This window comes from Pseudogymnoascus verrucosus (genome assembly GCF_001662655.1).
Source record: "Pseudogymnoascus verrucosus strain UAMH 10579 unplaced genomic scaffold scaffold_39, whole genome shotgun sequence".
Lineage (NCBI taxonomy): Eukaryota > Fungi > Ascomycota > Leotiomycetes > Thelebolales > Thelebolaceae > Pseudogymnoascus > Pseudogymnoascus verrucosus.
Window position 1 is genome coordinate 158,277 of NW_017263690.1, and position 13,406 is coordinate 171,682.

General features: G+C 46.2%; 3 protein-coding genes across 3 annotated transcripts; 2 read left to right on the forward strand and 1 right to left on the reverse strand.

Moving 5' to 3' along the window:
- The first annotated feature begins 522 nt into the window (after positions 1 to 522).
- On the forward strand, positions 523 to 5,102 carry VE01_07732 (uncharacterized protein). Its single transcript, XM_018277165.2, has 6 exons — positions 523 to 653; positions 703 to 830; positions 895 to 1,184; positions 1,244 to 2,453; positions 2,504 to 3,991; positions 4,125 to 5,102. The coding sequence occupies exons 1-5, from the start codon at positions 606 to 608 to the stop codon at positions 3,084 to 3,086; spliced, it is 2,259 nt and encodes a 752-aa protein (XP_018128107.2). The 5' UTR covers positions 523 to 605; the 3' UTR covers positions 3,087 to 3,991; positions 4,125 to 5,102.
- Positions 3,196 to 4,995, reverse strand: VE01_07733 (uncharacterized protein; the record flags this gene model as incomplete). Its single annotated transcript, XM_018277166.1, has 2 exons — positions 3,196 to 3,984; positions 4,048 to 4,995. 2 exons carry the CDS (start codon positions 4,993 to 4,995, stop codon positions 3,196 to 3,198), a joined length of 1,737 nt encoding a protein of 578 aa, XP_018128108.1.
- Positions 5,103 to 5,507: 405 nt separating the features above from the next.
- Positions 5,508 to 10,825, forward strand: VE01_07734 (uncharacterized protein; the record flags this gene model as incomplete). Its single annotated transcript, XM_018277167.1, has 8 exons — positions 5,508 to 5,565; positions 5,620 to 5,694; positions 5,766 to 5,944; positions 6,023 to 6,666; positions 6,715 to 6,918; positions 6,979 to 7,118; positions 7,177 to 7,700; positions 10,523 to 10,825. 8 exons carry the CDS (start codon positions 5,508 to 5,510, stop codon positions 10,823 to 10,825), a joined length of 2,127 nt encoding a protein of 708 aa, XP_018128113.1.
- Positions 10,826 to 13,406: the final 2,581 nt, after the last annotated feature.

Consider the following 13,406-nt stretch of genomic DNA (forward strand, 5'->3'; position numbering starts at 1 on the left):
AATCAGTGAATACGCGAAGTAATATGCTTTGCATACTAGTAAACAGCAATCAATCTAAATGTAGATATTACTTTGTTTTTGCTGCTACGATTTCGGAAACCGCGGTTGTTTCAGGGGATTACCATTTTCTAGGACGATACTTTACACTCTCACCATGATGACCAGCCCGACACAGATACTGACCTATTCTTCATATGCACGTAAAATATTACAACTAGCTTAGTGTATACCTTAAAAAATACACTAATCGAAGAACTCCCATACCGTCCGTTCCCACGCTAGATCATTGTTTAAAATCATTTCTGAATTACTCTGCGAAGAGACAAAGTCTAGAAACGACACGGAATTGGATGCGTTAATACGGGGGCAGCAGCATTGAGTACTCAGCAGCATCATAGTATCGCATGACGTAGAGCGTTTTGTAAGTTTTCAGCGGATTATATTTTTTCCTAACAAAGTATAACGACACCTCGGCATCTACTAGATATGTGCGGGTTGTCGGCAATAGTCTTCGCCACAGTCCAACTTCTCGAACCGCTGCCAAGACATAAATTTAGGTTATAGAGAGACCTCAAATAATTCAAAGCAAGTGGTACTTATGAACTATGAGTGAAACACAAGCTCTACGGGCCAAACGGGTTCGCCGTGCAAAAGTGTGTCACTTGCCATCATCTAGAAAACAACGGTATTGACCCCATTTAGGCTTGCAATACCTGCCGGCGAAAGAAGACAAAATGTGATGGGAAACAGCCCATCTGTTCTCCATGCAGTACCTTCAACTTCTCTTGCACCTTTCAGGATGTCGTTAAACACCCTAGTCGCTCGAGCCGGTAGGTTATTATTACCTTAGTTCTCACGTTTGTACTTGTCAGCATTTAACAGGTTTATTTGTAGAGCTTATGTTGAGGAGCTAGAGAAAAGAGTCGAGGAAATGGAGCAGCAATTACAACGACAGCAGGGCTCCCAGATGGGTTTGAAGAGCACGCTCCCTAGCTCTGCCCCAGGATCCCCAAATATCCCGGACCGCTCCGAATCCAGTGAATCAGGAGACGTAGAAAATCAAAATACCCATGAATCGGTCGGATTTACCAAAGACGACCACGATGGTCCCGATAGTGAGGGCAGCAGAATTGATCAAGCCTCATATATCATTCATGCCCAAGACGGGAATATGCGGTATTTTGGTGAGTCTGGTTGCAAGGACCACATTGGTATAGAAGTGGAAGGCTGATTATTTATTTAGGATCTTCGTCTGGACTTCCTGTCGGCTCTCTTCAGGGAGCGAATTGGCTAAAAAGTCAAACAGGGACAGCGGCATTACATACTACTACCCACAGATGTGCGGGTCGATGGCAGTTGAATAGTTGGCTTCCCCGCACTCTTCAGGACAGTTTTAAACGGCGAATCTCCCAGCCTTTGCCCTGCAAGAGCTTAGCAGTGGAACTAGTTCGCGAATTTTTTGAAACCTTCAATAAGGCTATCCCTCTATTTAACGAAACTTCGTTTATGAGATTATTCAAGAGGCAATTTTCATGGAATCCCGAAGAGAGCCCTTCCTGGTGGGTATCATTTAACATCGTCCTAGCTTTTGCATACAGAGAAAGGGCACAAGAATCTTCTGTCGGAAGTGAGGACTGGGAGAGGTCTTTAGGACACGTCAAGAATGCTTTAAACGTCGTTGTAGAACTCTTTATGCGAAATGGAGATCTACTTGCAGTTCAAGGATTACTGGGGTTAGCAATCTATTTTCAGGGCACACCGAATCCACAGGCACTGTTTATGTTTGCGGCTGCTGCCATGCGCTTATCACACTCCATTGGATTGCATAGGAGTAGCATCCTCGGGTTATCCGAATCTCAAATAGAAGACAGGAGGAGAACATACTGGATAGCATTCATCTTGGACGCAGATATTTCACTCCGCGTGGGTCGTCCATTGGTCCAAGACATCAATGACTACGATACACCCTTCCCAGCTAAACATCCACAAGATGGGAACGGCGTCTTTAGTGTCGATGATACTCAGATCCACTACTTCCGTTTGCTCGCCCAGTTCGCTCTCATACAGCGACGAGTTTATCAACATCTTTATGCTGTGGCTGTTCATAAACAAGCTAGAGACAGCGCCCTCAAAGAAGTAAAGGCTTGTGAAGAGGCGCTTCTTAGATGGAAGGCCTCAATTCCAGCGAAGCTTCAACCCCAGAACACATTCTCTGCTAAACCACATTATTTTCTGCAGCACATCTTGCGGCTACACTATGCATACCACTGCTGTTACTCGAACCTTCATCAGGTGTGCATGTTTACTAGGCAACCCGTAGGGTCAACATCTATACGGGGCATCCCAACTGTAGAGAATAAAATCGCTCAAACTCTCGCTGGGTCCCTTGAATCAGCGCGATCCGCAATAAGATTGCTCAAACATGTTCGGGGGTTTGGATCTTCCTATCGGTGGTGAGTTTCTAAATCTTCTCAACCCGTTTACTTCTAACGTCTTTACAAAGGGATATCCTTTACTTCGTAGCTGCAGCATCAGTGACTCTAGCATCGAGGATATTAGTATACCCTAGTAATCCACGTGCCGAAGAGGACCTTTCCTTGATTCACGAAACGAACGACTTTATTTCCAAGATTTCATCCGACGAGCCTGGCACATTCGCTGATTATGTGCTTGGTATATCCTCTGATTTGGAAGACGCTGCAAGGAAAACCCTAGACCAGCTACACCAAGGCTACCGACAGCAGCAAGAAGGCGGCGCGCATAGTAACAGCACTAATATTTTTGCGGATGAAAACAGAGACAAGCACTCTGGGAGTGGTATGGACCCAACTACGTCTACCACCTTATTAGACAGAGTCTCGACCATAACTCCACAAAACACAGACCACACGAGCAATTCTATGGATACACCTATACAGGGTGGTAGTCTACCAACGATTGATCTGCCGTCCGATTTGATGATGAACTGGCAGTGGTCGATTCCCCCATTCTGGAATTTGCAGGACATAATGACCAGCACGCCGCCCTCCCCAGTCCCGGATGTTATCAGTGGCCAAGAGCCGAAGGACGCCATCTTCGAATTTTAAATAATAACATTTAAAAAGCTCTATCAATCATCATATTCAAAAAAATTTAGGTGCACGACTTTCTTTCCTGCCAAATTTTTGAGCGTGTACGGCTAGCTACCTATCAAATTTACAGCCAGCTAATATTACGGTCATGATAGCAGTATGGCACAGCAGGACTAGTCCACTTCGGAGTGGCCTTGCCATCACCAAGCCTAGCAACAGGTTTTAGCACTTTCTGGTTCCCCCACGGCCCTTGCTCGTCGAACCCTGTCATCAACGGCGAGTCCTCATTCAGATAGTCTGGAAGCCTTCTTTTCCACCCATCAATAACCTGGATCATAATCTCCGAGACAAATTGATCGGGGGTAGATGGGACAAACCCGAACCATTCTGCTGTCTGACGAACAGTCTCAGGCGGGTACAAGCCAATCTCTTCTTCCAGCGCGATGGTATCCGCAGCAACTAGGGACGTCGTAACATGATATGATCCTCCTTTAAGTGCGCGCTCCTTGACTGCAATCATAGCTGCTAGGGCACCAACAAGGCCTGTAATCATGTCAGATACTGGGAGAGGAGGGAGCACACTTTTCCCTTCTTCATGACTAAGTGATCTTCCCATGACATAGGAAGAGCCTGATGCGGCATCGCCAATCTGTTGCCAGCCAGGGCGTTCTGCAAATGTTCCATCGGGGCCGTAGCAGTTCTCATCCACGTATATGATTCCCTTGCTTCTCTTAGCTGCTAGTTCTAGCATCGCGTGGAGTCCGAGGCCCTGTCTCTCTAGCGATCCAGCGCGGAACCCCTGGATGAATATGTCGGCTTCCGCGAGCAGCTCTTGGATACGCGTCATATCCTCTTGTTTTGTGATGTCGAGATCGATGGTCCGTTTTCCAGCGTTGAGGGTGAGTTGCAAAACCTATAATGTGAGTGTCAGCCACCCATGTTTTTTTTTGTATTCTAGGTGAAATTCAAAACTTACGTTGAGATCCGCCAGTCTGCTACAGTTCACTCTGATAACGTCCGCCCCATACGAAGCTAACGTAACACCAATTGTAGGGCCCGCGATGATACGCACCATCTCCAAGACTTTAATTCCCACTAAGGGTCTTCTATCAGAGCCAGCAGCCTTTAGCAACGGCACTTGTGGTGTAGGATTGGCGTACGACTCCTGTGTGACGTTGACCAAAGGGTGTTTAGCTAATCGCTTCCCGAACTCTGTTTTTCTCCACCCCTCTGGGGAATAGCAGATACTTCCGCATAGGCCATGGCGTAGATTATGCATTTCCAGCTCATCGGGGCTCCACTGGCAAACATGCTTTTGGATATAATCATAGTACTCCTTTGCCGAGCTAAAGGTGACCGAAGAGTCGATTCCCATAGACTCAAGCGTCTTGTTCGCATCTAGCGAGCCATGGAGTTGATACCAGACCCGTGGATCTTTCGTCTGGTAAATTGCCGTCGTCCTACCCGCAATACCTTTTCCAAACCCTTGCTCAAAATCCAGGTTAAAGAGGGTGGCCAGCTTTTGCGAGCGCGCAAGTGTCGAAATGTCGGAGCCGTTAATGTACGTGGTGAAAGTTGACGCGAGCCAAATAGCAGCATGATCAGTGTCGACCGTTACACGGCTCTCTTCCAGCGGCCTTCCATTACGGAGTTCGAGGATCTCATTGGCTACCAGACCGGCCATGGCGTGGAGGGCGGCAGCAACGACAGGGGATTTGATCGGCCCTGGAATCATTGGGTCTGGTCGACCTTCGAAGTGGACGGTGTTCCAAGCAGATCTGCTCTTTGTGAAGCATGGGGTCCGTGAGGCGAGGATCTCGAAGACGCGGCGGGCATCTTCCGGTACTGGGAGAACGTTCTTGTCCATGAATGTCCCGGGGCCATATACATCGCAGCTGGGAATAGTTTCATGGGAATAGGCCATATTAATAGCTTGTATCTGCGCTTGTAAACTATGTCCGTTTACTTCGAAGTTATTCGCAATGGTAATATCAATCAGAAGGGACAGAATAAAACATCTAAATACCAAACAGAACACAGACCTATTCGACCGCAAAAGTGAAGTGATACCATTAAAAGGTAGGCCCCGTCTTCTTATGTCCACGGCGCCTCGGGATAATTTCCCCGCGGCGAAACGATACGATCAAAAGGCAGGTCTCTTCTTGTTATTCCCACGGCGCCTCCGGGTGCTTTCCCCGCGGTCAAACAATATCATCAAAATGTAGACGTCGTTTCATTATGTCCACGGCGTCTCGGGATGCTTTCCCCACGGCCCACGGCCCACGGCCAAATGTATCGAATTCCGCGTCGTTCACCGAGCCGAGGCGCCATAAATCCACCATATATACTGTAGCACATCGACTCCCTAATATCTCACTCAATAATTCTTAGTTGAATTCAAAAGAAGTAACAATCTATAAATTGTAATTGACGAAAATGCCACGCAATATCGGAACACATCCGTTGAGAGTGGCAAACTGTTCTGGTTATCATGGTCAGTTTGAGCAGCGCATGTCCTATACTATAGGCTCTAACTAGGTGATACTAGGCGACCCAGCTTATGAAATGCATCGTCAAGCGACCCTAGGAGACGTCGACTTTATCACAGGCGATTACCTAGCAGGTATTTCCACTAGCTTAATCCTTCCTAATGGATTTTTATAAATCCATATTCCCGAAGCTAAGAAGAAACAGAGGTCAACCTAGCCAACAATGCGCAGTCCTGGAGAGCTGGGAAGCATCCCGGGTATGAAGAAACTGCCTGGGAGGGCCTGCAACTGACAATAGATGTGATTGCCAAGAAAGGAATCCGAGTGGTGATTAACGGCGGAGCGTTGGATCCCAAGGCACTCGCTATGAAAACGCAGGCTCTGGTATGTTAACTACCTCCTCACAACCCCCCCTTACGAAAGAAACTTGATGATTAAACACAGATTTTTCAAATTGATTAGGTCGCTGAGAAGCATCTTAATCTTAGTGTCGCGTATTTGTCAGGCGATGACTTATATCCCCGTGTTGGACCCAATATGCCCACCACCAAGGACGAACTACAGCACCTAGATTCGGGCAATCCCTTAGCAGCTCCCTCGGATCTGACGTTTGCTTTTCTCAACAACGCTAAAAATGCAGGCCCAACTCCGATGGTCTCTGCACACGCATATCTAGGCGCGCGCGGGATTGTAGATGGCCTAAGACGAGGCGCAGATATCATAATCTGCGGGCGTGTTTCGGATGCCAGCCCCGTCATCGCCGCAGCGTGGTTCTGGTATGACTGGGCCGAAACCGACTATACTCGACTTGCTGGTGCGCTGATTGCAGGGCATCTCATTGAATGCTCGGCGTATGTCACGGGAGGCAATTTTGCGGGTTTCGACAGGTACCCGTTGGATAGTCTTGTTGCGCCTGGATTTCCCATTGCGGAGATCTCGGATGATGGAACTTGCGTTATCACTAAGCACCTGGATACGGGGGGGATGGTTAATGTTGATACCGTTCGCTGCCAGCTTCTGTATGAGTTGCAGGGAAATGTCTATCTCAATAGCGACGTTAGTGCCTATATCGGTGACATAGTCGTCGAAGATGCTGGCACAGACCGGTATGTAATTGCAACCCCTAGACTCTATTAGTACTGACGGTGCTGTAGGGTGCGTGTGTCCAGAGTTCAAGGATCCCCACCACCCCCGACTACAAAGCTTGCAGTCTTCTACCAAGGGGGTTATGAGGCTGAAATCCTTCTTAATGCGACCGGCTATTCCACAGCCAAGAAGTGGGATCTGCTCGAAAAGCAGATGCGCCATTTTATTCCCAAGGCTATCGCAGCGGATCTCGAAACTCTCGAGTTCCAAAGGTAACAGATGTCATAACCCGATTCATCGATGCCTATTACTGATCACAATTTTCACCTCAGAATCGGAGTACCGAGTCCAAATCCCTCCTGTCAAACAGAGAGTACGTCCTATCTCCGCATTTTCATCGCATCTCGCTCCGAGAAATCCGTGGCAGCTGTAGCGATGGCCATAAAAGATATATCCCTAAAGCACTTTTCCGGTATGTCTGATTCCGCCCCATCTTACGAAATAATAGCTGACCAATGTCAACCTTACAGGCTTTCACGCCTCTCTAGATACCCGTACTGCGGTCCCAAGACCTTTCCTCGCCTTCTATCCCGCGGTGACTAAACAGTCCGACCTCAACGAGACAATCAACCTCATCGACGACCAAAACACGATCCGCTCCTTCAACACCGGCAACCCGCCGCAATACGAGGCGCTCAAGCCTCGAGATAGCTACGACCCTCCAGACACGGAACTATTCAATGGCCCCACCAAAGATATCCGTCTAGGGGACGTCGCGCTCGCCCGCTCCGGCGACAAAGGGGGAAACCTCAATTTCGGGATCTTCGTCACGGACGAAGCATACTGGCCATGGCTGCGGTCCTACATGACCATCGACCGCATGCGCGCACTGATGGGTACAGACTGGCAGGACTCGTTCTGCATAGAGCGTGTGGAGTTTGCGAATATGCAGGCGGTGCATTTTGTGATATATGGGATCTTGGGGAGGGGGGTGAGCAGCTCGAGTCGGCTGGATGGGTTTGGGAAGGGGTTTGCGGATTATATTCGGGATAAGGTGATTCAATTTCCTGTTGATATATAGCAGTGTTCCCCAAAATAGTAAGAGTATTTGTGGTTTTCGAATAGTATTCGGCGATGAGCAGTATTCAGGCCATATTTGGAGTATTCGGCGAGTATTTGCCTAGATCTCGAATAGTATTCAGGCCCTCGAGTCCTTAGCGCTAAGATGCCAAGCTACGAAGATTTTACCCCGCCCTTATAGATAGATCTATAGAAATAGATCTATAGATACTATATTACTTAATATTTCTACTAAAATGAGCAACTCTAAGCTATTAGCGATTCTAAGTAACGAAGATGAGGATATATAGCGCCTACTACCCCTTTTTCTAGAGTCTTCGCTGTTAATAGCTCTACTATTAGTATAAATACAACTACAACTCCTAAATACTTAGTTACTGTTGTTCTTAAAGAATGTATTTAGTAGAACATTGTTAAGCACTAGCCCTACAACAATAAAGATTGTCTACATATAAGATAGCTGTAATTATAGGCTAAAGCTAAAGCTTTTAACATAGAATATTACAAGTAATTTATAGAGGCATGTTAAGAGCATGCACCCTTTATTATATAAAGCTATAAAACTAGGATCTTATAAGGCAGTCCTTACGTAATGGCACGTAAGGTGCTATGCTAAAGGCAGCCCTATAGTAGAGCTGTTATTTAGGTATAGCCTAGTTATTAGGGTTTATAGGATAGGAAGATATATTAGGGGCTAGAGCCTTAGTAGAGGACTCTAGTTAATAGTTGCTATATCTACATAGACCTATTATGCTTACTAAATACAATACCCTTCCTGCCTCCTAACCTAGTTCCCTAGACTCCTATAAGACACTAGGCTTACGCTTTACAATTCTATTAACTTAACCTATATTTAGCCTACTAGATTAGGATAGCAAGCTAGGAAAAGAGGGTTACCTACACGACCTCTAGAGGGGCTACGCTAGCAGCAGAAGTTATCGAAACCAGCCCTATAGCCTAGGGTCCTACTATAAGCAACGTAGCTATAAATAAAGCAGGTAGTATAGCTTCTAAGCTAGCTGCCCTTAGGAAGAGGATTAACAAGGAAAGGGCCTACTTCGCTACTATAGAAGAAGCTCTTTAGATATTCTGCTAATTGCATAGCAAGGACTACACTGCCTACCTAGAAGACATAAGAGCCTTTATAGAAAGGCGAGCCTATATCTAGGCTAAGAGCTGCTAGAAAAGGCAATACTAAGACAGCAACAAAGAAGGTTAAAGCCCTTAAAGAGAGGTAGACTAGGTAACGACTCCTATAGTATTAGAGGAAGTAGCCCCTATCCTACCTATACAATCGTTTAAGAAGGTTAAGGACCTAAAGGTCTATAAGGGCAATTTAGCTAAGGAGCTTAGCGAGTTCATAGCCTTAATCTACACCTCCTTCTAATACTAACCTAGGATGTTTCTAAGGTTAGTATTAGAAGGAGGTGTAGGGTTTTATAATAGGAGGTAAGCTAGAATAAGCCTTAGAAAAGTATCTAAAGAAGGCTAAGAACCTAGAAGGTTAGGCGCTTAGTATAAGGTTATATAAGGAAAGTAGAAGGAAGCATAGAAGGTAAAGTTAGGCGTAACGTGCTATAATAATAGGGGGTGGCTATAGCAACCTACAACTTAAGGGGGTTATAAGACCTAACCCCTAACTGTGATTATAACAACTACTACCTATATAGGAATTAAGGGGGCGCTAGCCCTACCCTATATAGCACCTAAGAATTAGGGCTTAATGGCCGTTACATAGGGTAAGGGTTAGGTGGCAGAAGCGTAAGTCTTGTTGCTTAATTAGGTAGGCAGTAGCAGTAGCAGTAGCACGTGTACTACTACTAAACCTAATTAGGATTATTTCTACATTTAAGCGAGGCGTAATACCTAATTAGGATTGTTATGATGTACTAACCCTAATTTAGATTATTACAACGTGCTAATACTAATTTAGATTATTACAACTATACATACTTCTAGTGCTAACACTAGTGCCACCGCTAGTGCCACTGTGTAACGCTAGGTCTTAAACTATAAGACTCATAGAGGTTTCGTTGCGTTGGTTTACTTAACAGAGGAGGCAGGGGATCAGACACAAGGCTTTCGTAAAACACGTTACAGTATATAACAAATACTATATTGAGTTGAGCACGAGGCTCCTATCTAAGAACTAACTATCTACTTATATAGTGGCGTCGTGCTAAAGGGAATAGTTGGAATAGCAAACTCCTTTGCTATTCTTGCTATTCCTGCTATTCCATCACGTGGGCTATTCTCTTTCCGGTACCTGTGATTCTTCTGGTACCTGTCCATCCGGTACCTCCTAATCCTTAGGTGCCTGACTGTCTTCCGGTACCTGTAAACCCTGGTGCCGGACACTCCTTAGGTGCCTGATAACTGACCCTGCCCTAAGGGCGGTCAAATCGCTAACATCCTTATTACTACTATACTCGGGGTGTCGGCGATAGTGCTGCCGAAAACCCTAGCCGTAACACTAGGTCCCTCCCTAAGAGGCCTAGTCCCTAGGACTCGCTGACTAAGAAAGTTGCTAACTACTTAAGTGGGGTGATGCCCACTACTATCCATGGGGCAGGTCAGGCTGCGACCATGTCTTCCTCCAAACATACTAAAATCAAAGAACGTAAACTTCTTGCTGACCGAATAACCCGCGAAGGGGTCGAAATGCCTTCCTGTTCCCGTTGCGAGAAGCGAGGTCTCTGCTGCCTTGCTTCTGCTGCATCCAAACGATGTAACGAATGTGTTCGCTCGAATTCCTGGAACTGCGACGTTTCTAGGCCCTCCGCTAGTGACTAGCAGTCGCTGCAGAAGGAAGAGGATCGTCTTCGTCTAGAAACCCGCATGACTCGCGAAGCTGTGGCAACAGCCATGGCTCGTCTCAACCGCCTCGAACAGCAACAGGATCTCCTTAAGACCCGTGGTGCTAAGATGCTCCGCCGCGGTCTAAAGACCCTCGACGAGCTAGAGGAGGTAGAGGAACGCGAGCGGCACGAGGCCGAAGCCCATGCTCACCTCGCTAGTCCCTCTGTAACTAACCCTAGGAGCGCCGTCCCTAAGCACGACTACTTGTCGGCCCTTTCTCCTGGTTTCTTCGAACGTTAGGGTGTCGACGGTGGAACTCCGCTAGCAACTCTAAGCAGCTGAGGTTCCCCCTCAACTCCCACGAGTTATCCGTAGGTTCGTAACCTTTCCATTTAATCAAAAACTCTTCTCGGCGTCCTACTAACCTTCTGTCTAGGATCGCCTTAACCTCATATTCGATGATCTCATTCTCAGGTTGGAGTTCGGTGTTGGTTGCAATCGGGGCGTTCCCTCTTGCTGGTTCTAATAATGAGACATGAAACACTAGGTGGAGTCTAGAGTTCTTGGGTAGCTGTAGCTTGTAATTAACTAAGCTGACTTTTTCTAACATCTTGAATGGTCCCAATTTCTTAAAGTCCAACTTCGTGCTTAGTCGTTTCGTTTTGATGTGTTTTCGGAGTAGGTATACTTTATCCCCCTCCTCGAAGGCAGGTTCCATACTGCGCTTCCTGTTTGCATATGCGGCGGATCGTTCATTTAAGAATTGGATGTCCGTCGCAAGTTGTTCGTAGAACGATTTCAGTTGTTCCACCACGATTAGGGCTTGTTCGGCTTGTGCTTCGTCCGGTCTTAGTTGTCTATATGCTTCTAGCTAGTAGCCGTAATTAGCAAAGAACGGTGAAACTTTCGTTGCTTCCGCCATCGCGCTGTTATATGCGAACTGTGCGATGGGTAAAATCTAAACCTAATTATCCTGTTGATGATTGACATAACTTCGTAGGTACTGTTCAAGGGTTTGATTTAATCTTTCTGTTTAGCCGTCTGTCTAGGGGTGGAAAGCTGTTGATAGCTTGTGATTTGTTCCTAGCAGGGCTATTAACGATTTCTAGAATTTCGAAGTGAAGAGCTTGTCTCTGTCCGAGATAATTTCTTCTAGCATCCCGTGATCGGCTAATATGACTCGAATGAAGGTATACGCGAGCGCCTCAGCGTCGCTGGCTTCTAGATATGGTACGAATTTCCCATACTTCGTAAGTCTTTCCGTTATAACGAGGATAGAGTCGTATTCTACTCCTGTTAACGGGTCTTTAGAGGGTGGTAGCTTGACGATGAAGTCTAAAGCTATTGATTTCCACGCTCCTTTTGGTACTAGTGTTAACTTGAGTTGTCCGTAAGGTAAGTGCCTATTAGATTTTGACTTGCTGTAAATGTCGCACTCTCTTACCACTGTTTCTACCTGCTTCCTCATACCTAGGAAGTAGTAGTGTCTAGTGATTCGTTCGAAGGTTCGTGTTACTCCCTAATGACCGTGTGCTGGCAACGAGTGTTGTTCTTGCACTAGCGGGCGTCTCATTTAACTTAGGACATACACTAATCCTTTGTAACGGATCAATCCTTGTTCGTCGATGGCGAAGTCGCCTTCGACTTTGGTCAAGACTCTCTTTACGCATTCGTCTGTCGCATAAGATTTCTTAAGTCTTGCCTCGAGTTCTGTGTCTTCGACGATGGAGATCGTCGCTAGTAACTCGTTGTACTGTATTCCTGCGTCTGTTTTCTTTAATATTGCTCTAGGTCTTTCTTCCTTCGGGCCGATGTAGTCGGTCCGCCTACTAAGAGCGTCTGCTCTTGCATTCTCAGAGCCCTTGCGATAGGTTATCGTGAAGTTGTAGGCTGCGAGGGTTTCTGCCTAGCGGACTTGTCTACAGTTTAAAACCTTGGTCGTGGTGAAGTATATGAGGTTCTTGTGATCCGTCTACACTTACACAGTGTGGGTGGATCCCTCAAGATATACGCGCTACTGCTTAAAGGCAACGACAATAGCCAGTAGCTCCTTGTCGTAGATGTCATAGTTGAGCTCCGCGGGTGACAGTTTCCTAGAGTAGTACGCGATAGGTTTAAACTTACCGTTCTCGTCTGGCTGATTCAGACATGCTCTAATCGCGAAATCAGAAGCGTCTGTCTTAAGGACGATCTTCTTTGCAGGGTCAAATGTCGCAAGGATGGGTGCCTCCGTGAACTTCGTCTTAAGTTCCTAGAAGGCAGTTTCTGCCTTGTCTGTCCATTTGAACGCGAGGTCCTTCCTAGTGAGCTCCGTGAGCGGTTGGGCTACCTTGGAATATCCCGCAATGAACCGACGGTAGAAGTTAGCGAAGCCCAAAAAGGCTTGCACTTCCTTGACCGTGGTTGGTGTTGGCCATTCCAACACTGCTGTGACCTTTGCCTAGTCCATCTTGATGCCGTGCGTTCCGATAATGTAGCCTAAGAATTCAACTTTGCTTTTATGGAACTCACATTTCTCTAGCTTTAACAGTAGGTTGTATTCCTTCAGCTTCTAGAGGACAAGTTAGACATGCCTAGTGTGTTCGTCCTTGTTTGCTAAGTATACTAGTATATTGTCTAAGTAAACAATGGTAAATATGTCTAGATACTTATGTAAAGCATTATTTATTAAGTGTTGTATAGATATAGGGGCGTTAGTTAGCCTAAAGGGCATAACTTAATATTTAAATAAGCTATAGTAAGTGTAGAATGCTGTTTTCTACTCCTTACCGTTAGCTATCTAGATTAGGTTATACGCTCTGTGTAGATCTAGCTTAGTAAAGATCTTAGCTCCTTAAAACCTTACATGTCTACTACTTTCTTTGTTATAAAGTTGCCTATT